At 34.6% G+C, this 20,783-nt stretch overlaps 1 protein-coding gene across 2 annotated transcripts in view; it reads right to left on the bottom strand.

Moving 5' to 3' along the window:
• Nucleotides 1-5,498: 5,498 nt before the first annotated feature.
• NOX4 (NADPH oxidase 4) overlaps nucleotides 5,499-20,783 on the bottom strand; it is a gene marked incomplete at both ends in the record, with an annotated part of 141,034 nt that continues 125,749 nt past the window's right edge. For both annotated transcript variants that reach the window (XM_079709503.1, XM_079709504.1), the window contains 3 exons: nucleotides 5,499-5,619; nucleotides 15,808-15,908; nucleotides 17,517-17,585. In XM_079709503.1, the coding sequence (XP_079565629.1) occupies nucleotides 5,499-5,619; nucleotides 15,808-15,908; nucleotides 17,517-17,585 (291 nt within the window). The remainder of the gene's footprint in view (nucleotides 5,620-15,807; nucleotides 15,909-17,516; nucleotides 17,586-20,783) is intronic.

Genomic DNA, 20,783 nt, shown 5'->3' with positions numbered 1-20,783 from the left:
GGAAGATTTAACTGCTTTCTCCCTAGCCAGTGGAGCAAGCAAAGATCCCATTTTATGCCTTGTGGCTATTTCTCACCAGTAAAATGAATTATATAGTCATCCTAAAATGATAAGTAGGTTCAGATGAATGTGCTGATATAGCTGAACAGATACCCTGTTATGCTACAGCAGAGAGAATATCTTTCTCAGTGTCTGTGTTGTTAGGAAGATTTCATTCCCTGTGTGGAAGGATAAGCACTAAGAAATATGCTCTTGCAATGACAGAACATCAATGTGCAGTGTATGTAGCTGCAGCAGTGCATGGCAGCCTCCGCTTCTTTATTGCCACATATACTAGAGCATTTATGTGGTGCTGGTTCTCACCTAAATATTGGGGTTGTCTCCAGGTCCACCAGTAACTCATCAAACTCTAATTCTTATAGAAGCCAAATATAATTCTGATCAAAAGTAAAGCTTCTGCTAAAATTCTAGTAGCAATGAAAATGTGAAAGGATTCCTAAAAACAAACCAAACACTACATTCTTCACATTTTCCCAAACCAGAGTAATAGCTAGTTTTGCCCACATTTGAGCATCTACGTTATGAAAAAAAGCATAATCGTGTCCTGATCTGTTAAACAATTTCTCTTTCTCTGACTCCCTTTTTTTCCCTCCTAGTTTTGCTCCTATGAGGCATTTCCTGCCCTTACAGATTCTTAAATTTCAGTATTAAGATACTGCATTAGGGCTTCCCTGGTGGCACAGTGGTTGAGAGTCTGCCTGCAGATGCAGGGGACACGGGTTCGTGCCCTTGTCCGGGAAGATCCCACATGCTGCGGAGCGGTTGGGCCCGTGAGCCATGGTCACTGAGCCTGCGCGTCTGGAGCTTGTGCTCCGCAACGGGAGAGGCCACAACGTTGAGAGGCAAGTGTGCCACAAAAGAAAAAGAAGAAAAAAAAAAAGATACTGCATTAACATTATTGGGGATTTTGCAACAGTGTAAAATACAATTAAAAAAATCTATTTTCAGATTCTATAAGCAAGAATATCAAACTTTTGTATAGGAGAAAATAAAAATTCTGTGTATTTGCTTCAAAAGAATTACTGGTGTGTGTTCTAAAACAACATTGCTGAACTCTGCTAATTTAAAATGATTCACATGGCCTTTTTTCTCTTTTCCCTTAATGGACCTTTCTTTGCTAAGTATTGGAAGTCTGCTTCTTCTCTTTGCAAAACCTCATCTAGCTAGCTTTTGCAACTCTGTCCTTTGGGAATACTACAGAATGAAATAAAGAAGTTGGGGTAATGGAGGGGAGATTTAGACAGAAGGAAATGGCGAGTTCTCATTGTTCTGTGGTAGCTGAAGTAAGTGTCGATCTCATTATGCTTGATTTCATTTATTTCTTGTCTCAAGAGTTTACAAAAAGTTGACTTTCTTCTCCTGAACAAGAAGCTTGTTATGGTCACGTGAATAGCGAAAAATGGTCATTTGTTTTAATATCAACATTTCCCTGAGTGGTTAGAAAGCTGGTGAGGTTATGACTTCTATCTATCAATTAATTTAAAATTACAATATTAGCATTTCCTAGATACTATACTATTACATATTTCTCCACTACAAACTTCTGGAGAATATAATCCCTTTATCACCATTGTCATATTTTAAAAGTGATTATCTAGAAATAGGTTCTAATAAGCAAAACATATAAGACTAACAAATTATAATCAGAAGATATATAGGGAAAAAGACTTATTTTCTGTATCTGAATCTGGAATTAACACTCATACTTTATTTTCCACATAGCACTAAATAGAGTTTATAGGAGGTTCAAACCAACAGCTGTGACTTATCGATGTTTATGTCACAGGGAGGGGGAAAGTCCTTTTCAGTAGCAGAGATTAGAAAAGCTGGACTCCAGTTTCCACACTGTGACAAATTCAGTGGATGACTTGAAGCAAGCTTCCATCTCCCTTTGGGTCTCAGATTCCTCAAGTGCAAAATAAGAGTACTCCCAACTTCAGCATTTTATGTTTCTATAATATAACCTGATATGAAAGTATCCTGGACAGCACAAGGGAAAGAATCTGTTTATCATGAGTAGCACTTTAAAATGTGTCTCACGGTTTGTTTAGAAAAATCACTGTTCAGCTGAGTTTACCATCCTTAAGGAAAAAAGAAACAAATTTTTTTTTACTTAAAATTTTTTCTCCTTAATATAATGAACATCCTTTAGCAGTAACATTATCTATTGATGACAACCATGGCCTGCTTACTTCTAGCAAGCCTCTTTAACAATGACTTATAATTTAAATCCATTACCTGCTGTGAATGCTCCAAGTAAACACTGATTTGGGGGGTTACAAGTAACATGGACATATGGATGAAGTCAATTCAGCCTATGCTTTGTCTACATTGCTTTTATTTTTTTTTAAATTTTTATTTATTTATTTTTTTGCGGTACGCGGGCCTCTCACCGCTGTGGCCTCTCCCATTGCAGAGCACAGGCTCCGGATGCGCAGGCTCAGCGGCCATGGCTCACGGGCCTAGCCGCTCCGTGGCATGTGGGATCTTCCCGGAACGGGGCACGAACCCGTGTCCCCTGCATCGGCAGGCAGACTCTCAACCACTGCGCCACGAGGGAAGCCCATTGCTTTTATTTTTTTGTTTTAAGTGCTTGCATTATCACAATTACCCTACTGGAATTTGAAGTCACTAAATAAAAAAAAAACTATCAGTCATTTTACTTTTAACTTGAATTAAAAAAAAAAAAGGTAAAAAAAAAAAAAAAACCCCAACAACTCCAGAAAACTAGCCCTAAATGTATGTCTGGGGTGTGTGTGTATATGAATCTGAGCTTAGTATCATTATTGATATGTAAAAACCACAGCATTCCCTTACATAAAACAGGAGACCAAAAAAAAAATTAAAAACTACATGGAAGATTCCATTGGATTCTTTGTTTTGGGGCATATAAAGAGAATTTCCTTTCCTTTGTCCATATAGTTTATGTCTTAGTATAATCCTATAAAAAAAGGATAGTTTCATCCAAAACATCAGAGAACAGAAAGGTATAGGATAAAAAAAAACCACCTATAATGATGATTATTTGTTTTGAGTTTCTTAAAAAGGAATCCTTGCTTTTGGAGATTGTGGGTCCCCCAAAATTATATGTAATACATTGTAGGTGTGTCATAGTATTCATTTTAATCGGGTTCTCAAAAATATACATTACTAAAAAGACTGCTAACTACTGACCTAGTCCAAATGAGAAGTCTTTCTCCCAGAGTGAGGAGCAATTGCCACAGTTACACCACTAGCCAGTGTCACTGACAGCCCCAGAACTGAGATCCTTAAGGCTGCTTATGCTAGTGCACACTCAAATAAATTATGTTTCTTAAACTTGTGTCATCTTGTGAAGAAACTCTGCCTGCTTTATTTGTTGCAAATGTAAAGTCAGCTTATAGAGATTTCAAGGATACCTTTTCAATTTTAACATTTATTGCCATTAAAATTACTGTTTTAAGATTGGTCTGACAAGAATTAGCCCCAGAGAAAGAATCCTTCAAAAAAAACAAAGCTCTCTTGTACATGCATGACGAAGTCCTAGTTTCATTCCTACTTCCAGAAGCAAAAATTACCTATGTTTAACACTCAACGTTGGAACATCCACTAGAATTTAAAATAGGCAAAGAAGCTCATCTAGTATAGCAGACCTACTTGGAAAGATCATTCTTCTTGAAAAGTTTTCCACCAGTTTTACTAAAATGAGGTGTATTAATATAATCACATAAATAAATTATAATTAGTAAAGAGTGCTGCATATAAAGCCTGTACTAACTCAAGTTTCTTTTTACCAGTTTTTCCTGTTATGTGTTTTTATGAAAATTATTTTTATTTTAGAAAGTGCTGCCAAGATGTACTGGTTATTAAATATGACTTCAGAGCTAAATCTGCAGGAACATTGCACATTTCCCATATCTTTTTCTGACTCACTTTCCTTCCAGAGAAGAAGAAAGAGTTCCAAGGAGAGGAAGAAATAGCTGTAAGTAATATGTTCATGGGCATTTAATGCTAGATGGTTTAACATGCTTGATTGCTACTGGTGAATCAGAGCTAAAAAATGACAGTAGCATCTATCATGTTATGTTATATCATGCAAAATTTTAACAAAGGCACGACAAGCTACACTGCTGATTTCAGCAATGTGCTATATTTGATAGCAATTGATAGATGTCTACAAAAGAAAATCACTAAATTGTAAAAATGCCTTAATTTTTAAGGTAGTGAATTATATTCTCTGAGCCGAGAATATAATGGCCAGGGAGCATAAACTGATAGGATCACACAGCACAGTCCTAACAGTGACTTTAAACTCAGTAATTCTTTATCAGGACCCAGAATACCAGACAGTGCAACAATAATATTCTTGATTCTGCACTTAAATTTCAATAAGCAAATAAAGTATTCCCTCCTGTATAAAGAGTAAAACATAGGTTTCCTATTCAGGGTTGTGACTACACTTTCAATGTCTCCAGCATAAACCAATGTGTAACAAAAGAGAGAGAAATTATATCTCAGTGACCTTGGCAGACATAACACCCTTTGGTCCTCAAAGTGCAAACTAAACAAAGCCCCTTAAGAGGCTATGATAAACTGCATTGGGAAAAAAAGTAAATAAAAATAATAGAGGCCAAAATGCTGAAAAAGGAAAAAGGTTATTAGTCTATATGTCCCTTTATAATTTATAGTAATGATATTTTCCTCATTAAAATGCAATAGTAATAGATTAAATAAATTGGGGATAGAAAGGACCGATTAAATCATTGTGTCTAACACATGCCAAGGGAGGGCAGATTTCACTAGACTAAGGAACAAAGAAGAAAGAAAAATATAAAAATAAGTATTATATCAACATCTGCAAAAGGTTCATTCAGCATAAAGTCTATGGATATTAAGTAGAGGTATTAGCATCAGTAGTGAGCAAGATTAGATACTGACACAAAGTACCCATATCAATGGCGTCCTGTGTTGTATTTTCAGACTTCTAGTATATTTACCTGGAGCTTTTCTAAATCAAAGCTTCTCTGTTTATACTCACGTAGAAAATGTAATCTGAGTTTCAATGAATTTTTAATTTTGTTCAATCTTGCATTTGTTCAACCAAAAACAATTTAAAGAGGACCAAAGCTATCAGCCTCTCAGTGAGCAACACCTTACTAGGGAGTTCTTGAATCTGCCATAAAAATCAACAGTGTGCACCTAATAGTTTTCTTTTAATTTGAGCAGTGAAAAGTGAATAATCACATCAAATATTCTTCAGGGTCTCTTTGGTTTCCAGATTAAACATGTAATGTGACCTGTCATCTTGCCACATTCTCTGCATTTCCATTTTAAATAATCATAAATAAGAAAACCTTGCTACTCTTTGGCATGACACAGTTGTTTGATCCAGCTGCATTTCAAAGTCTTAGAAATTGCACTCATTCCTTCTTTAGAGTCCTTGTTCATCTCAAAGGTTTTCAGCTGAAAGATTCTTTATTGTATTCAAATCTTGTCCCATATGAATTGTTTTGATTACTCAGTTTATGAAGAGTCTTAGAAATTGAATTAGGTCCACAGCAAAAAACACCAACTGTTTTCCTGGAAAGACAAAAGGAGAAAATGGAAAATCAGGTGGAAAATTAGGCAGAACATGACAAGAAGTATCTTTTAGTAGCATGTTTAAGGTGTTAACAAAGTTAATTTCTTGCTGCTTTGCATACAAATAATTTTCCAATTATTACCAAATATAAGTGACCACCAGGAAGATATTTTATTTACCTCATGCTTTTCATGCCAGAGAGCAAGATCATTCAAAGAATATAACTATGAGCACATATTTGTTTATCAGACAGAGTGAGCAGTTTGCACGTCATTGATGAGGGCAGAAACGAAGTCAAGAGCAGCAATTGATAGATGTCAACTGCTCCACATTTGACATATGAATAGATTTCTATCCACCCTGGACCATATCAGTTCTTCTCATGCTAAATGTTTTACAGATATTTTTTCCCCCTAAAGATCCCATGGATTTTCACGGGAAGTGGTGAATAAGCGTAAAGAAAGGAAAGCTATTACCAATTTGAAAGGATAATTTTAAGTGACTAATTTATATCTACATTATAACAAAAAGCATACTAATCTGGATAAATTTTCTTTTTTATTTATGTGCCACAATAATTATAACAAATACCAAGCAGGTTTTATTATTTGCTATATTTGCTAACATAAAATTTTGGTAGATAAATTATACATATCCCTAACAAATAGAATAAATAAATCCCACAAAATGATTACTATTTCACATTGATTTCCTGCAAAGTTTGTTGATTTGCATTGAATTCTTCCTATGATATCAAAATGATTGACAATTTTTATCATATCTTGGACAAATACAGTATGTATTCATTATCTGAGAATAATTGTTTCTGAAAAAAAAGACAGTGAATCCATTTAAATGGGTACTAAAATTTATAATAAATACTGAAAAAAGTTTTATTAAAACTTTTCACCTTGAAAAATGAAACAAAGAACTACAAAATAAACTTTTACTTGCAGCCATGATGGAGAAATAGGGACTAGATTTACCCTCTTGCATTAAAAAAATAGGACAAAACAAATAACATATGAAACAATTATTTTCAGATACTGGACAACAGGCAGCACAGAAGTGTCATCCCTAAGAAAAAAAGAAAAAACAAGGTGAGCCCGACAACTATCTCTTCTTGTTGCCTGAAGGCAATTTAGAAGCTGTAGCACAGAAGAGGGAAACTCATGCAGAGACGGGTGGTCTTACTGAGTTAAAGAGAAAAAGAATGGAGTTCGTGAAGGCCAAAGCAGTTAGAACTTGCTATCAAAAGAAAGAAGTTCTGGAGATCTGCAGAGGAGTATCCTCAAGTCTTTGGCTGAGTACTAATCTCCTCATGTGTTAGAGGAAACCATGTGAAACTGGGTAGAGAACTACCAAGGAGCAGTAGGTCAAACAACTCTGAGTTTAGGCAAGGCTGTCAACAACTTATATTCCCACAAGCCAAAATGGAAAGCTCCATATATAATACATTGGCAATGGATAGTGTACTAAATTTATTATCTTATTTGCAAAGGGTAGGGAGGATGTTGGTAAAATTAGCCCAGATTGGAGGCTGCTCTGGACTCATACTGACAAAGCTTAAAAGCAAGCCTTGAAAAGATCAAACTGACGGACTTCCCTGGTAGCGCATTGGTTAAGAATCCACCTGCTAATACAGGGGACACGAGTTTGAGTCTTGGTCTGGGAAGATCCCACATGCTGCAGAGCAACTAAGCCCATGCACCACAACTACTGAGCCTGTGCTCTAGAGCCTGTGAGCCACAACTACTGAGCCCGTATGCCACAACTACTGAAGCCCGTGTGCCTAGAGCCTGTGCTCCACAACAAGAGAAGTCACTGCAACGAGAAGCCTGCACACTTCAACGAAAAGTAGCCCCCACTCGCTGCAACTAGAGAAAGCCTGCACGCAGCAACGAAGACACAATGCAGCCAAAATAAATAATAAAATAAATAAATTAAAAATGAAGAAAGATCAAACTGAACCCAAGTAACAAAACTGTATGCCAAAAACAATTCCAACAATATTGAAAAGAATAAATAAAAATTTGGAGTTTGATGTCTAAACTTCAAAGTGTATAGCATTTAATTAAAAAGTATCAGGAATGTGTGTAGCAAGAAATTATGAACTATAACTAGAAGTGTTATGGGTTAACTTTTGTCCCCTTTCCCAAATTCATAGGTTGAAACTCTAACTCTCAGTATCCCAGAATGTGGCTGTATTTGGATATAGGGCATTTAAAGATGTAATTAAGATAGAGCGATGTTGTTAGGGTGGACCCTATTGCAATCCGACTAGTGTCTTTGTAAGAGGAGGAAATTAAAGAGACACTAGAGATGCACATGCACAGATAAAAGACTGACCATGTGAAGAGGCAGCAAGAGGGTAGTCATCTGAAAGCCAAGGAGAGTCCTCAGAGGAAATCACCCTGCTAACATCTTAATCTTAGACTTCTAGCCTTCAGAATAGTGAGAATATAAACTTCTATTGTTTAATCCATCAACCTGTGGGATTTTATTATGGAAGTCCTAGCAAACTAATACAAGAAGAAAGATAAGTCAATAGAAATGGGACGAGAATGACAGAAATGATGGAATTATTAGATAAGGTCACTGAAACAGTGATGAGAAACATGTTTCATATGTTCAAAGAAAAACATTGACATGATGAGAAAGGAAAAAAGATTTGTTAAAGGCCTAAGTGGAAATGCTAGAGATTAAATGCAATATTTAAAATGATAAATATATTGACGGGTTAACAGAAGAATAGGCACTGAAGAAGAAAAGATAAGTAAACTTGAAGATATAGCAGTAGAATATATCCAAATGGAAGCACACAGAGAACAAAAATTGGGCAGAAAAGTGAGAAGAGCCTCAAGGTCCTGTGGGACAATACCAACCAGTCTTTCATATATGTAATCATAGTCTCAACATAAAAGAAGACAGAGGGAAAGAGAAAAAAATATTTGAAGAAATAATTACCAAAATTTTTACAAATTTGATGGAAAAAAAACCAGATCCAATGATCTAATGAACTCCAAGGAGAATATGCACATGCACACACACACACACACACACACACACATAACAACATAAGGCAAGTTATAATAAAACTCTGGAAACCAGTTACAAAGAGAATAACACAAAAGCAGCTGACAGAGGGTGGGGGCAGAGACACACTACAAATAATAAATAGATGAAGGATAGACTTCTTGTCACAAACTATTTAAGTCTGAAGGCAATGAAGTGAAATCTTCAAAGTGCTGAAAGAAAAAGAAAAAAAGCAACTATTCTATATCAAGCAAATTCTATACCAAACAAAAATAACTTTCAAAATTGAAGATAGAATGTAAACTTTTCTAACAAAAGGTGAGGGAATTCGTCACCAGCAAGCTAGCACTATAAGGTATATAAAGGGAATTCGTTGGGAAGGAGAATGAAATCAGATAGAAATATGAATCTTCCCAAAGCTATGAAGGACACCAAAATCGTGAATCTGTGAATAAATACACTGTATATTTTGTCTAATTTTTAATCTCTTTAAAATATAATTGATATTTAAAACAAAAGTAATAACAATACATTATGGAGTTTATAGTATATGTAGAAGAAAGATAAAAAGAACAACAGCCAAAGAGATGCAGGGTGAATGGAAGTACATGAGGTAGTATAACATTATTTGAAGAACACTGTGATAAGCTAATGGTGTACACCGTAAACCTAGAGCAATGCTTCTCCAATTTCAGCTTCATCAGCATCACCTAAGGCACTTCACAGACCACAGATAGCAAGGCCCTATTCCTAGATCCTCTGATTCAGCAGATCTTGGATATGGCTCCAAGAATTTGGTTTTCCAACAAGTTGCCAGGTGATGCTAGTCCAAGGATTGCAACTTGGGAACCAATTCCTTAAAGAAATAACTAAAGTCAAACAGAGAGGTATGTCTAATATGTCACTTTAGGAGAAAAAGATGGAATCATAAAATAACACTAATTGAAAAGAATGTAAAGAAAGAAAGAAAAAAGGAAAGAACAAATGAGATAAGTAGAAAGCAACAGTAAACTGTTGGACTGTAACTCAGTCCATAGGAGCCAAGAAAACTCAATGAGGAAAAGATACTCTCTCCAATTCATGATGTTGGGAAAACTGGATATTCACATGCAAAAGAATGGAACTGCACCTTATCTCATTCTACTCCCAAAAATTAACTCTAAAGGAAATAAAGACTTGAATATAAGACCTTAAACCATCAAATCTTAGAAGAAAACACAGAGGAAAAAATTCTTTGACAGTGGTCTTGGCAATAATTTCATGAAACTGACACCAAAAATACAAGCAACAAAAGCAAAAATAAATAAGTGGGACTACATCAAATTAAGAAGCTTCTACATAGCAAAAGAAATGATCAACAAAATGAAAAGGCAAGCTAGGGAATGGGAGAACATATCTGCAAACTACATATTTGATAAGGGGTTAATATGTAAAATATATAAGAAATTCATATAACTTGCTAGCAAAAAAAATAATAATAATCCAGTAAGAGGAAACTCTTTCAGCTTTACACCATTGAGTAAGATATTAGCTGTGGGCTTATTATATAGGGCCTTTATTATGTTGAGGTATGTTCCCTCTATACTAACTTTTCAGAGAGTTTTTATCATAAATGGATGCTGAATTTTGTCAAAAGCTTTCTCTACATCTCTTGAGATGATCATATAATTTTTATTCTTCAGTCTGTTAATGTAGTGTATCACATTGGTTGATATAAAGATACTGAACCATCCTTGCAATGCCTTGGATAAATACCACTTGATGATGGTGTATGTTCCTTTTAATGTATTGTTGAATTTGGTTTGTGGTTCTGGGAAAACTGTACAGTTACATGTAAAAAGAATGAAATTAGAGGATTTTCTCACACCACATACAAAAAAAATCTCAAATTAGATTAAAGACCTAAATATAAGAACGGAAACCATAAAACTCTTAGAAGGAAAAATATGCAGAATGTTCTTTGACGTAAATCATAGCAATATGCTTTTGGATCTATATCCTAAGGCAAAGGAAACAAAAGTAGAAATAAATAGGACCTAATTAAAGTGAAAAGCTTTTGCACAGCAAAGGATACCATCCACAAAATGAAAAGACAACCTATTGAATGGGAGAAAATAATTGCAAATGATATGACTGATAAGGGGTTAATATTCAAAATATATAAACAACTCATAAAACTCAATATCAAAAGAAAAACAAAAACAAACAACACAGTTAAGAAATAGGCAGAACAACTGAATAGACATTTTTACAATGTCTATTCAATTCATTTTTACATTTTAAATGTTGGTGAGGTTGTGGAGAAAATGAAACCCTTGTATACCACTGGTGGGAATGTAAATTGGTATAACCAGTATGGGAAAGAGTATGGAGGTATCTCAAAAAATTAAACTATCATATGATACAACAATCCCTCTACTGTGTATATATCCATAGGAAATGAAATCACTCTCTTGAAGTGTTACCTGCACCCCTATTTTATTGCAACATTATCTAGAATAGTCAAGACATGGAAACAACCTTGGTGTCCATAGATGGATGAATGGACAAAGAAAATGTGATGTGATGTGATACACACACACTGAAATATTATTCAGCCATAAAAAAGAAGAAAATCTTGTTATTTGCAACAACATGGATGAACCTTGAGGGCATCACGATTAGCACAATAAATCAGACAAAGAAAGACAAATGCTGTATGATCTCACACATTTGTGGAATCTAAAAAACCAAAACTCACAGAAACACAGAGCAGATTGGCAGGTGCCAGAGGCAGATGGGGAAGGTAGGGGATGACTGAAGACTGACAAAGGGTTACAAACTTATAGTTACAAGAGAAATAAGTTCTAGGATGTAATGGACAGCATGGTGACTATAGTTAACAATACTTATTGTATATTTGAAAGTTGAGAAGACAGTAGATCTTAAAAGTTCTCATCACACAAACACAAAATTTGTAATTATTTGAGGTGATAGATATGTTAATTAACTTTATTGTGGTAGTCATTTTGCAACATATACATATCAAATTGTTATACTATATACAATATTATATGTCAGTTATTTTTCAACAAAGCTGGAAAAACAAAGAATATTTTTAATCTATGTAATGATAAAATGTAATTTATTTTGTAATGAATGCAGTATAATAGTAAGATGTAAATAGTTTAAACACTACAACTAAACCCTAGATCTAAAAAACTTCAGATTACATGTATCAAAAACTGATAGAACTGTAAAGACAGACAAATCTAGAATTATAGTTAATGGCTTCAACACTCTTCTTTTGGAAATTGACAGAACAAGTAGACAGAAAATCAGTAAGTGTACTGAAGACTTAAATACCACTATCAACCAACTGGAACTGATTGATATTTATAGGGTATTCTACCCCAAAACAATGGAATACAAATTCATTTTTAGTGCCCATGGAATATTCACCAAGACAGACCATATTCTGGGCAGTAAAACAGGTCTCAATAAATTTTAAAGGACTGAAATAACAAGGAGTATGTTTTCTTAAAACCCATTTGAACCAGAAATCAAGAACAAATACCCCTATATTTGGAAATTAAACAACATACTTCTACATAAACAATGGGTCAAAAAAGAATTCACATGGTACTTGTAAAAATATTTTGACCTATATAAAAATGAAAATAAAACATATCAAAATTTGTGGTATGTAGCTAAAGTGGTCTTTAGAGGAAAATTTATAGTATTAAACACTTTTATTATGAAAGAACAAAGATCTAAAATCAGTTACCTGTGGTTCCACCTTAAGTAACTAGTAAAAGAAGAGCTAATTAAACCCAAAGTGAGCAGAAGAAAGAAAATAATAAAAAAGTATGAAAATAAATTCTTACACTCAATAAAATTTAGGTTACTATCAAAAACAGAGCTAGAAACAATGGATTACTTAAAATGAATAAAACTGAACTACTGAATTTATACCACCAAAAATTTAAAAAGCCATAGTGCAGTTTTCATTAAGATGAAAAGGGAATGAGACATTTTGGCTGTCTGTATACAGTCTCTGTCAACACTGTATTATGACAATAAGATACCATTATTTTCTTTTTTGGCTTTCATAGGGCAAATATAGAGTTAGATTTTCAAATTTTGCAAATTTCCTAAAGGCTTATCTTAAATTCTTCATAATAATATCATTATTTTTAAAGCACCGTATATGATCATTTTCTTTTTTACATTTTGTTTTCCAATTATTAACTAGTTTAACTCTAGGAGATCTTTGTGTAATTTGAGGAGTTCCCCAATGTCACTTTCACTAACAATGAAATCCTACAACTTTTAATTAACATTTGTAATTAATTTGCACTAATTTTCATTAGGTTGCTGCAGTCCAACAATCATCTAGAGATTTATCTACAAAAACTCTGTAGAGATGGGTAGAGATAGACTTAGATGCTAGCACAGAATGTTGTTTGGGGGAAGATGTTGGGAACTAGTTCCAGAAATGTTCAACATATTGGTGAATATTTTCCTATTATACCGATACTCATTTTTCCATTCATTTTTAAAGTGTGTGATCTCATATAATGAAAGCTTATTCATGCCTTAGGGATTATTCACTTCTTGTATTACAGATACAGAGGGTCGAGTGCCTTGACCCAGGGACTCAAGAGCAAATGTAAGAGACCAAACCTAGGTATCCTTAATCTGTTTTGTTTTTAAAACACCATGTGGCAGTAAAATATAGATATATCTCAGACATCAATCCCAGAAGAGTTTTCCCTACTCCAAAGGCCATGTAAAGTTCTTTCTTTCTCCTTTTCCATGATGCATACATTCAACTAAGTTAAGGTATGATATGTATTTTTACTATAAATAACAGGAAACTGGATCTCAGGTATAATAAATAATTTTTAAAAAGACATACAAGGAAGAGATCAGTCTCATACATGTGTGCAAATTAATATGCCTCTTCTCTATTTTTGTCTCTTTATATGCTCTCAGCAATTTATGTACCTGAAGTTAACCAAAATTTTACATCTAAAATGAAGTCTTCTATTTAAATAGTGCCTTTTTCCAGTTAACAAACCTTAAGACGTTGATCCATTCTTTTCCTAGCTATGCTACATAAAAATCCTTCAAAAAATAGTGCATTTGAGGTGCCTGCCCAGAGCAAATACATAAAATGAAAGTGTACAAAATGTCAACCATAGATGGTGCACACTTGCTCTTCTTAAATAAACTTTGCTGTTTAAAGAAAATGAACAAACAACCAAATAAACATACAAAATCCCTCTCAATATGAACAGTATAACAAATGAGAACTCTTGAGAACTAACCAAAGAAACCAAAAATCCCAATGTAATTTCTTGCAAATGATCCTCTACTGTTTGGGGGTTTGGTTTCAGAATTGAGCAAAAACAAACAAGCAAAACAAAGAAACAAACTATCAAAGTTTTCAGCACTACTATGAAAACTAATAAAAGAACGCTTGTCAGAAGTCAGTTAAATGTCATTAGGGAGGAAAGAGTCTGTGGTGCATAGCAAGACCCAGGTGAGTATGACATGATGATCACATCTAAGGTGGATGATTTTGGAGAAAGAAGGGAAAGAAATATAACAAAAACTGGGTTGACTTTTTTCTTTATTGTATAGTTTAGCTTTAACTAGGGCCCTGAATATTACAAAGGACCTCTGCTTTCCAAGTAATGCTTTCCTCTTTAACCCAAATTACTTCATCAAGGGAAGGAAATCTAGGAGTGCTTTCAAACATGGTTGTAATCTGAATTACATGGGTCACTGTATTCCTTTTTAGACTTTGCTTCTGGGGCTTCACACCATGATTCCTAAAACAAAATCTCTGAAGATGAAGCCAAACGCCATGATGAATCCATGATTATTTCAGTAGATCATATTCATCCATAAATTTATAAATCGGGGCTTTAAAAAAACTCTCCATCTAATAAGCTGCCTCATTCATTTACAATCAAATACCCTTTTTATATTTATCAAAATGTATTTTTAAAATTATGAATTAATCAAATATATGCTAATAATTGTAGCATAATTCAATCTAGAAGAAAACGATGATCACTGGTGCCTTAGAGTCACAGGAAATTTTAAAAATTAAATCTTCTATTTATATACATTCTTATTGCAGGTGTGTTTAGTTTATCAACAAAAGTATGATTAGTTCAAGTGTAAAATTATATTGAATTTTAATAAAATTCTGCAGGATAAACAGGATAGAAATACAAGTTCAACTAGACAAAAGAGTGATGTAAAATTTCTGATAGTGAAAGCTACAAAACATACAAATATACAAAGTTGGTATTAAGAAACTATGATATTTAGATTCCAGTAGATATGTTTAAAAGAGTTACATTAATTTTAAAATGTCAATATCTACAGTATGTTAGAAATTATAGCCTTTGGGACTATTTAAACTTATGATGAAACTTTTTTGATGCCAACTTTAAAATGTGTGAGTGGGTATATGGTTTTCAAAATGCTTTTAAAATTCTTATAGACCATTGTCCTGCACTATGATAATTTTACAGAAGACAAACAGGCTCCCTAGACTGTGCCCAAAATGAATGCTTTCCTTCAGCTGTATCGTTTCAGATCATAGACATATAGCCCATAATGCCAGAATTCTTTATAGAATTATAGCTTCAAAGAAAAAAATATGTTTGGAAATATTTCTGATTTAGAGACTGCGTATTAAAGAGTTTTAAAAACTAACAGTTTTTAAAAATGTATTCATTCTGGTAAAAAGCTACCAAAAATCTGACTTTTAAGTGCATTCACTGTTAGAACTACTTGAATAGCTCCCTCGCTTGCTAACGTGATTTAAAAAAACCTTCCCAATGATTACCTGACTTATGCTATTGGAATGAACACCCTTTATAATATGGATCTATGTAAATTTAAAAATAGGTAGGAGAGTCTAGTTCATAAATAGACTATTTTTAAGCCAAATTTTAAGTATTTGGCATTACAGATGCTTGAGGTGGTTCCTGCCTTGCCTCCTCCTTTGGTAGTGATAATTGAGTGTTTAAGTGACTCTGTAATTTGTAAACCCATTACTAAGTAATCTTTAAAAACTTCATGTGATGACTTGGGAATATTTTAATTTGATCATTAGCCACATAAATTTTTTGAGGAATAGTACTTACCCTCTGTTATATTTTGCTATTTCATTAAACAGAAGTTTCCACCGAGGACGTCCAATAAAAAGTCTTGAATTCAGTGCTTGATATTTTTCTCCAATTATCTTCTGCCGAAAAGAAAGCACTATATTTTATATGACACAGAGTTGGACAAATAACCCATTTCTCTAACATCATCTTTGCTGGTGCTGTGGCTTCCTAACAAATTGCTGTGATATAAAGAATATAAGTATCATATGGCAACCTATTAGGTAAAGTCATTTAGAAGCATCATTTCCTCCCTCTTTCCCTTTAAAATCCATTACCTTCTTGAATGCCATTATTACAAATGGCTGATTTTCCTAGACTTCAGTTAGTTGCATCATTTTTAAGTAACTGCAGCGTTAAAGAATGCATTCTAATTGCCTACTCTCAGAAAAGGCGCAGCACATAAGCTTTATTGAAGCGTTTTTGTACTGCAAAGTTATCATATTTGGCTCATTATATGAGTAAAATACTATAAATTGTCACCATAAATTTGGGGAAATGATCCTGGGCGTGATAGGCTAGAACAGAAGAGCTCCAAATTTGGGACTTGTCAAGAAACAACTTCTAACGTACTGGTGCTTGCAATTAACAGACTATTAGATCTGAATTGGTGATAAAGAGAGTGAAATGAGAAGAGAGGAGAAAGTGTCTGAGTCCCAGGCAGACAAACTGAGAACCAGATATAATATATGCTCTGAACCTTAATTACAGCAAAACCATGAGGAATAATGATACTGACTTGCTTCATGAGAGTATAAAATAAAATGTTTTTACATACCAAGTAGGGTAGAAATCTGACTAAAAAAATAGGCTTAGATTAGTTTCAAAGTAACTGACAAGCATTCATCTTTTGTATTCAAACTATTATAGAAAATGTATGATGGAAAATACTACAATAAAACTTGTGAAAGCATTCATGCTCAGGTTTATACGGCTATACAGCTCTTCCATGTTGTTTGTAAACAGTTTCTTCATCTATGATATGGGGATTGCAAAATCATTTACCTCTTGAATATGTTGGAATTACATGAGATAACATATATGAAATGCTCAGCACAGCGTCTAGCAGTGAAGTAAATAATGCGTGATGACTGTTACTTTATTTAGTTTCCCTTGAAGAGAAACAAGCTTAATTGTGTATGATCTTATCTTCTCTCACCACATAAAACCTCCCCTCGGGGTTTCCCTGGTGGCGCAGTGGTTGAGAGTCCGCCTGCCGATGCAGGAGACACGTGTCCGTGCCCCGGTCCGGGAAGATCCCACATGCCGCGGAGCGGCTGGGCCCGTGAGCCATGGCCGCCGGGCCTGCGCGTCCCGAGCCTGTGCTCCGCAACGGGAGAGGCCACAACAGTGAGAGGCCCGCGTACCGCAAAAAAAAAAAAAAAAAAAAAACCTCCCCTCGATGAACATAATCACAAGACTATTCGCTTATGTCCTCATATCTAGATGAGGCAACTGTGGAGAGAAGAGAGATGAACTAAAAGGTCTGTTCCAGTTCCCTGTGAAAGGGAGAATACGGTTGACTTCAAGGACAAGCTATGAGTTTGCTGGACACATTCCTAAACAGGCTTTCCTCTGGGAAACGTCTCTTCAAACCACCTGCAGAAATTTTCTTCCACACAGCCCCTACAGTAAATCTTCTATTCTCAAGAGGCTTGTTTAATTTACAATAACATTCAATCACATACCTGTAACCCATCTGTCTGACTGAGGTACAGCTGGATGTTGACATAGTCAGGTCTGTTCTCTTGCCAAAACTGACAGGACATAAAAATAAATAGACATTAAAATTTGTTCTGTATACACAGACTCTCTCCTATCCTAACATATGTGATTCTACGATTTGTTAAGATGTATCGTGTCTTATCACAGCTAACATCTACGAGCAAATGTACATATATACATACGTATATATGTACCACAGACATGGCAGATTCTAACATTAATAACCTGTCACCTACTGGTTTAATTAGTTATGATGGAGGTAGTGGACAGGATTAGTTCTCTGTCATCTTCATAGATAGAAAATCAAACACACTAAATGTTATACTAATATTCCCCTAAATCCTCCCCAATTATTTCTTATTTTATTCCCTAAGAGCCTCTAAATTTTACTAACAAGTTCACTCAGAAAGAATATGATTTTTTAAAAGTAAAAAGTGATATTTAATAGGCAAGCTAGGAATCACAAAAAACAAAACAAACAAAACCTGGTTCCAGTTCCTACCTTCTTCCTATTCAGCACTGGTTTCCCTTGTATAAAAATGTATGAGGCAGCAAATATACCTGCCAAAATAAAATAGTCTGGAAAAGCTCTCAAACACTTTGAAATCTTGAAAAATAAACTGACAAAGAAAAATATCTGAAGAAAAATGAATCAACAAAGGGGGTAAAAGGGTTTTGTCCCCATAGGCTTCCTTTTATCAGAAGGCAAAAATGAATCTGCTAATGACTCTGGCCTTGCTCTGACTGAATCCTGACTTCTGAAATCTACATTTAAAAAAATATTATTCTTCTTAAGGGCTCCTGAAATAAGGAGATGCTGAAAGATAAGGAAAAGGAGTCAAAAAGTAAAAAAAACAACAACAACAAAAAGTAGAAGAGAAGGAAGGAACACAATAACCATGGTGTGCTCTGGAGAAGAGAGATGAATATCTGATGTGTAGAACCTGAGGAAGGGCTTAGAAGAGACCAGCACTCCTTCAACAGCCAAACTATTTCTTGAGCATCAGTGGGCGTAGTAGGTTTGCTGGAGATGGTATGGCTTTGCTGGACCTTATTGCAGCAAAAGGATCAATTGATTTCAAGTACTGTTTTTACAGAGTGTGAAAGTAATAATTTTTTAATGAATATATATTGGGGCTCAAAAAAGAAGGTTCAGGGATGCAAAAGAAGTCATTTTTCAAATAGGGAGTAATTAAGTGAGGTTACATCACTCCTCTGGCACCCTTTATACCCTTTATAATAGTAAGGGCACCTGGCAGGTGGCTAGAGACTTGTTTCTACTGCCATCTCTGTCTAACCTTGAGATTTCTAGGGAGTTACTCAACTTATAAAGGCCCCAGTTTCTTCATCAGGACAATCATAGAGTTGAATGACATTATCCTACAGGTTTCTTCCGGATCTAAAACTATACATTTTCTGACAGGTGGCAACTCTAAGTTATAAAATCCCAATAAAAACACATTTTACTTTTAAAGTGATAAGTGATGATTCTCTTATCATAATAGTTCTAAAATATAATCATTAAATTCCATACCACAGCTGCCTCAAGTTATACCCAAACACTAAAGTCATTTTAAGGCCCTTCAGGAATTGAATCAGGGTTTATGAATTTTAATTGTGAAGAAACAGGAATTTCCAGGTGCCAGTAATGGATAGCACCTCACAAAACACACGACTTGCATTGATTTTTGTCTTAAATGTCCACCAGGATGCTCCTCTGAAATCACCCCAATAACTCCTGCATCAATAACTGCTGTTTGGAAGTAAGATCATCTATACCATTTTTCTAGATTCCACATATATGCGTTAATATACAATATTTGTTTTTCTCTTAACTAATGAGAACATACTGTATAGCACAGGGAACTCTACTTAATGCACTGTGGTGACCTAAATGGGAAGGAAATCCAAAAAAGAGAGGATATATGTATATGTATAGCCGATTCATTTTGCTGTGCAGTAGAAACTAACACAACATTGTAAATCAACTATACTCCAATAAAAATTAATTTAAACAAAAAGCAAAAAAAATAACGTGTTTGGTGCCCACAGCCTCCAGAGAAAAGTATGCAGACTTAAATAATGTATTTAATGATTTCAATGTCTCCGTTTTAACTTATCTGTCATTGAAAACAAGCAATAGTATCTACTAAAGAAACACACAAACACATACACACACACACACACACACACACACACACACACACTGAACTTGGTAAATCAGTTGCAAACACAGAAAATAAAAAAAGACTTCTTTTTAACATCTTCCTCATAGGCAGGACCAGTGTTCATCCTCTTGATGTGAAAAATCGAAACAGGTATACAGAGGTGTGTGTAGAGATAATCATCACCACATTATTTACACTAGTTTTAAGCTTTTATATTATTTACTCTAAGGGTGAAGCATATCCACCAAAAAGTTTGAGAAGAAATCTTAAGATTGAACTACTTCGAATGTCCAGCCATTTATATATTTGTCTTTCCTTTATTCCTTTCCTGCCCTGCCACTTGCCTTATAAAGCATCTATTATTCAAATGTGCCTTTCCACATCTTGGATCAAATTATAGCTTTTTATTTAAAAAAAGTATATGCTCTCTATCAGTTCAAAACAATTTTTTTAAACTAGAAAAACAGGCAAAAGCAGAATTAGGAAATCCGAAAAGTAATACAAGTGGTTGGTAAGCACAGGGAGAGAAGTTCAGTCTCACTAGCATTCAGGGAAAACTACAGAGATGCCACTGTTTAAGAGATGGATAGAAATTTGAAAGATTGGTGATATAATGTTTGGAATAAATTTCTCTTATATTCTTTGGTGGAAATGTAAATTGTTTTAGCCTCCTTGGGGGACACTTTTTTTAGTCTATATTAAAAATTTAAATTCATTCCCAAAGTCCTCAGAGCCTCCAACTCAGGAAGTCCAGCCTCAGGCATTAACCTAGAAAAAATACCCACACATTTGAAAGTGGTGATGATGCTCTTCTTGAAAGATTTTTCTCCCTTACCTCAAGGAAAGAACTACCTCTTGGTTTCCTACTACCTCACTGGCCACTCTGACCAATCTCCTTTACTGACTTATCACTCATCTTCTGCCCCTCTAGAAACTGCAGTACCCCGAGGTTTGGTATATTCACACACACTCTCAAGATGATCTACAATCATATAAGTATGCTCAAATCCATTCAATGGCTCCTCATCTCTCCCTTTTTTTCCCTTCTGATTTAGCAGGCCC

This window comes from Hyperoodon ampullatus (assembly GCF_949752795.1).
Source record: "Hyperoodon ampullatus genome assembly, chromosome: 7".
Classification (NCBI taxonomy): Eukaryota; Metazoa; Chordata; class Mammalia; order Artiodactyla; family Ziphiidae; genus Hyperoodon; species Hyperoodon ampullatus.
The sequence above is the reverse complement of the archived record's forward strand: the minus strand, read 5'-3'. Positions and strand labels throughout refer to the sequence as shown.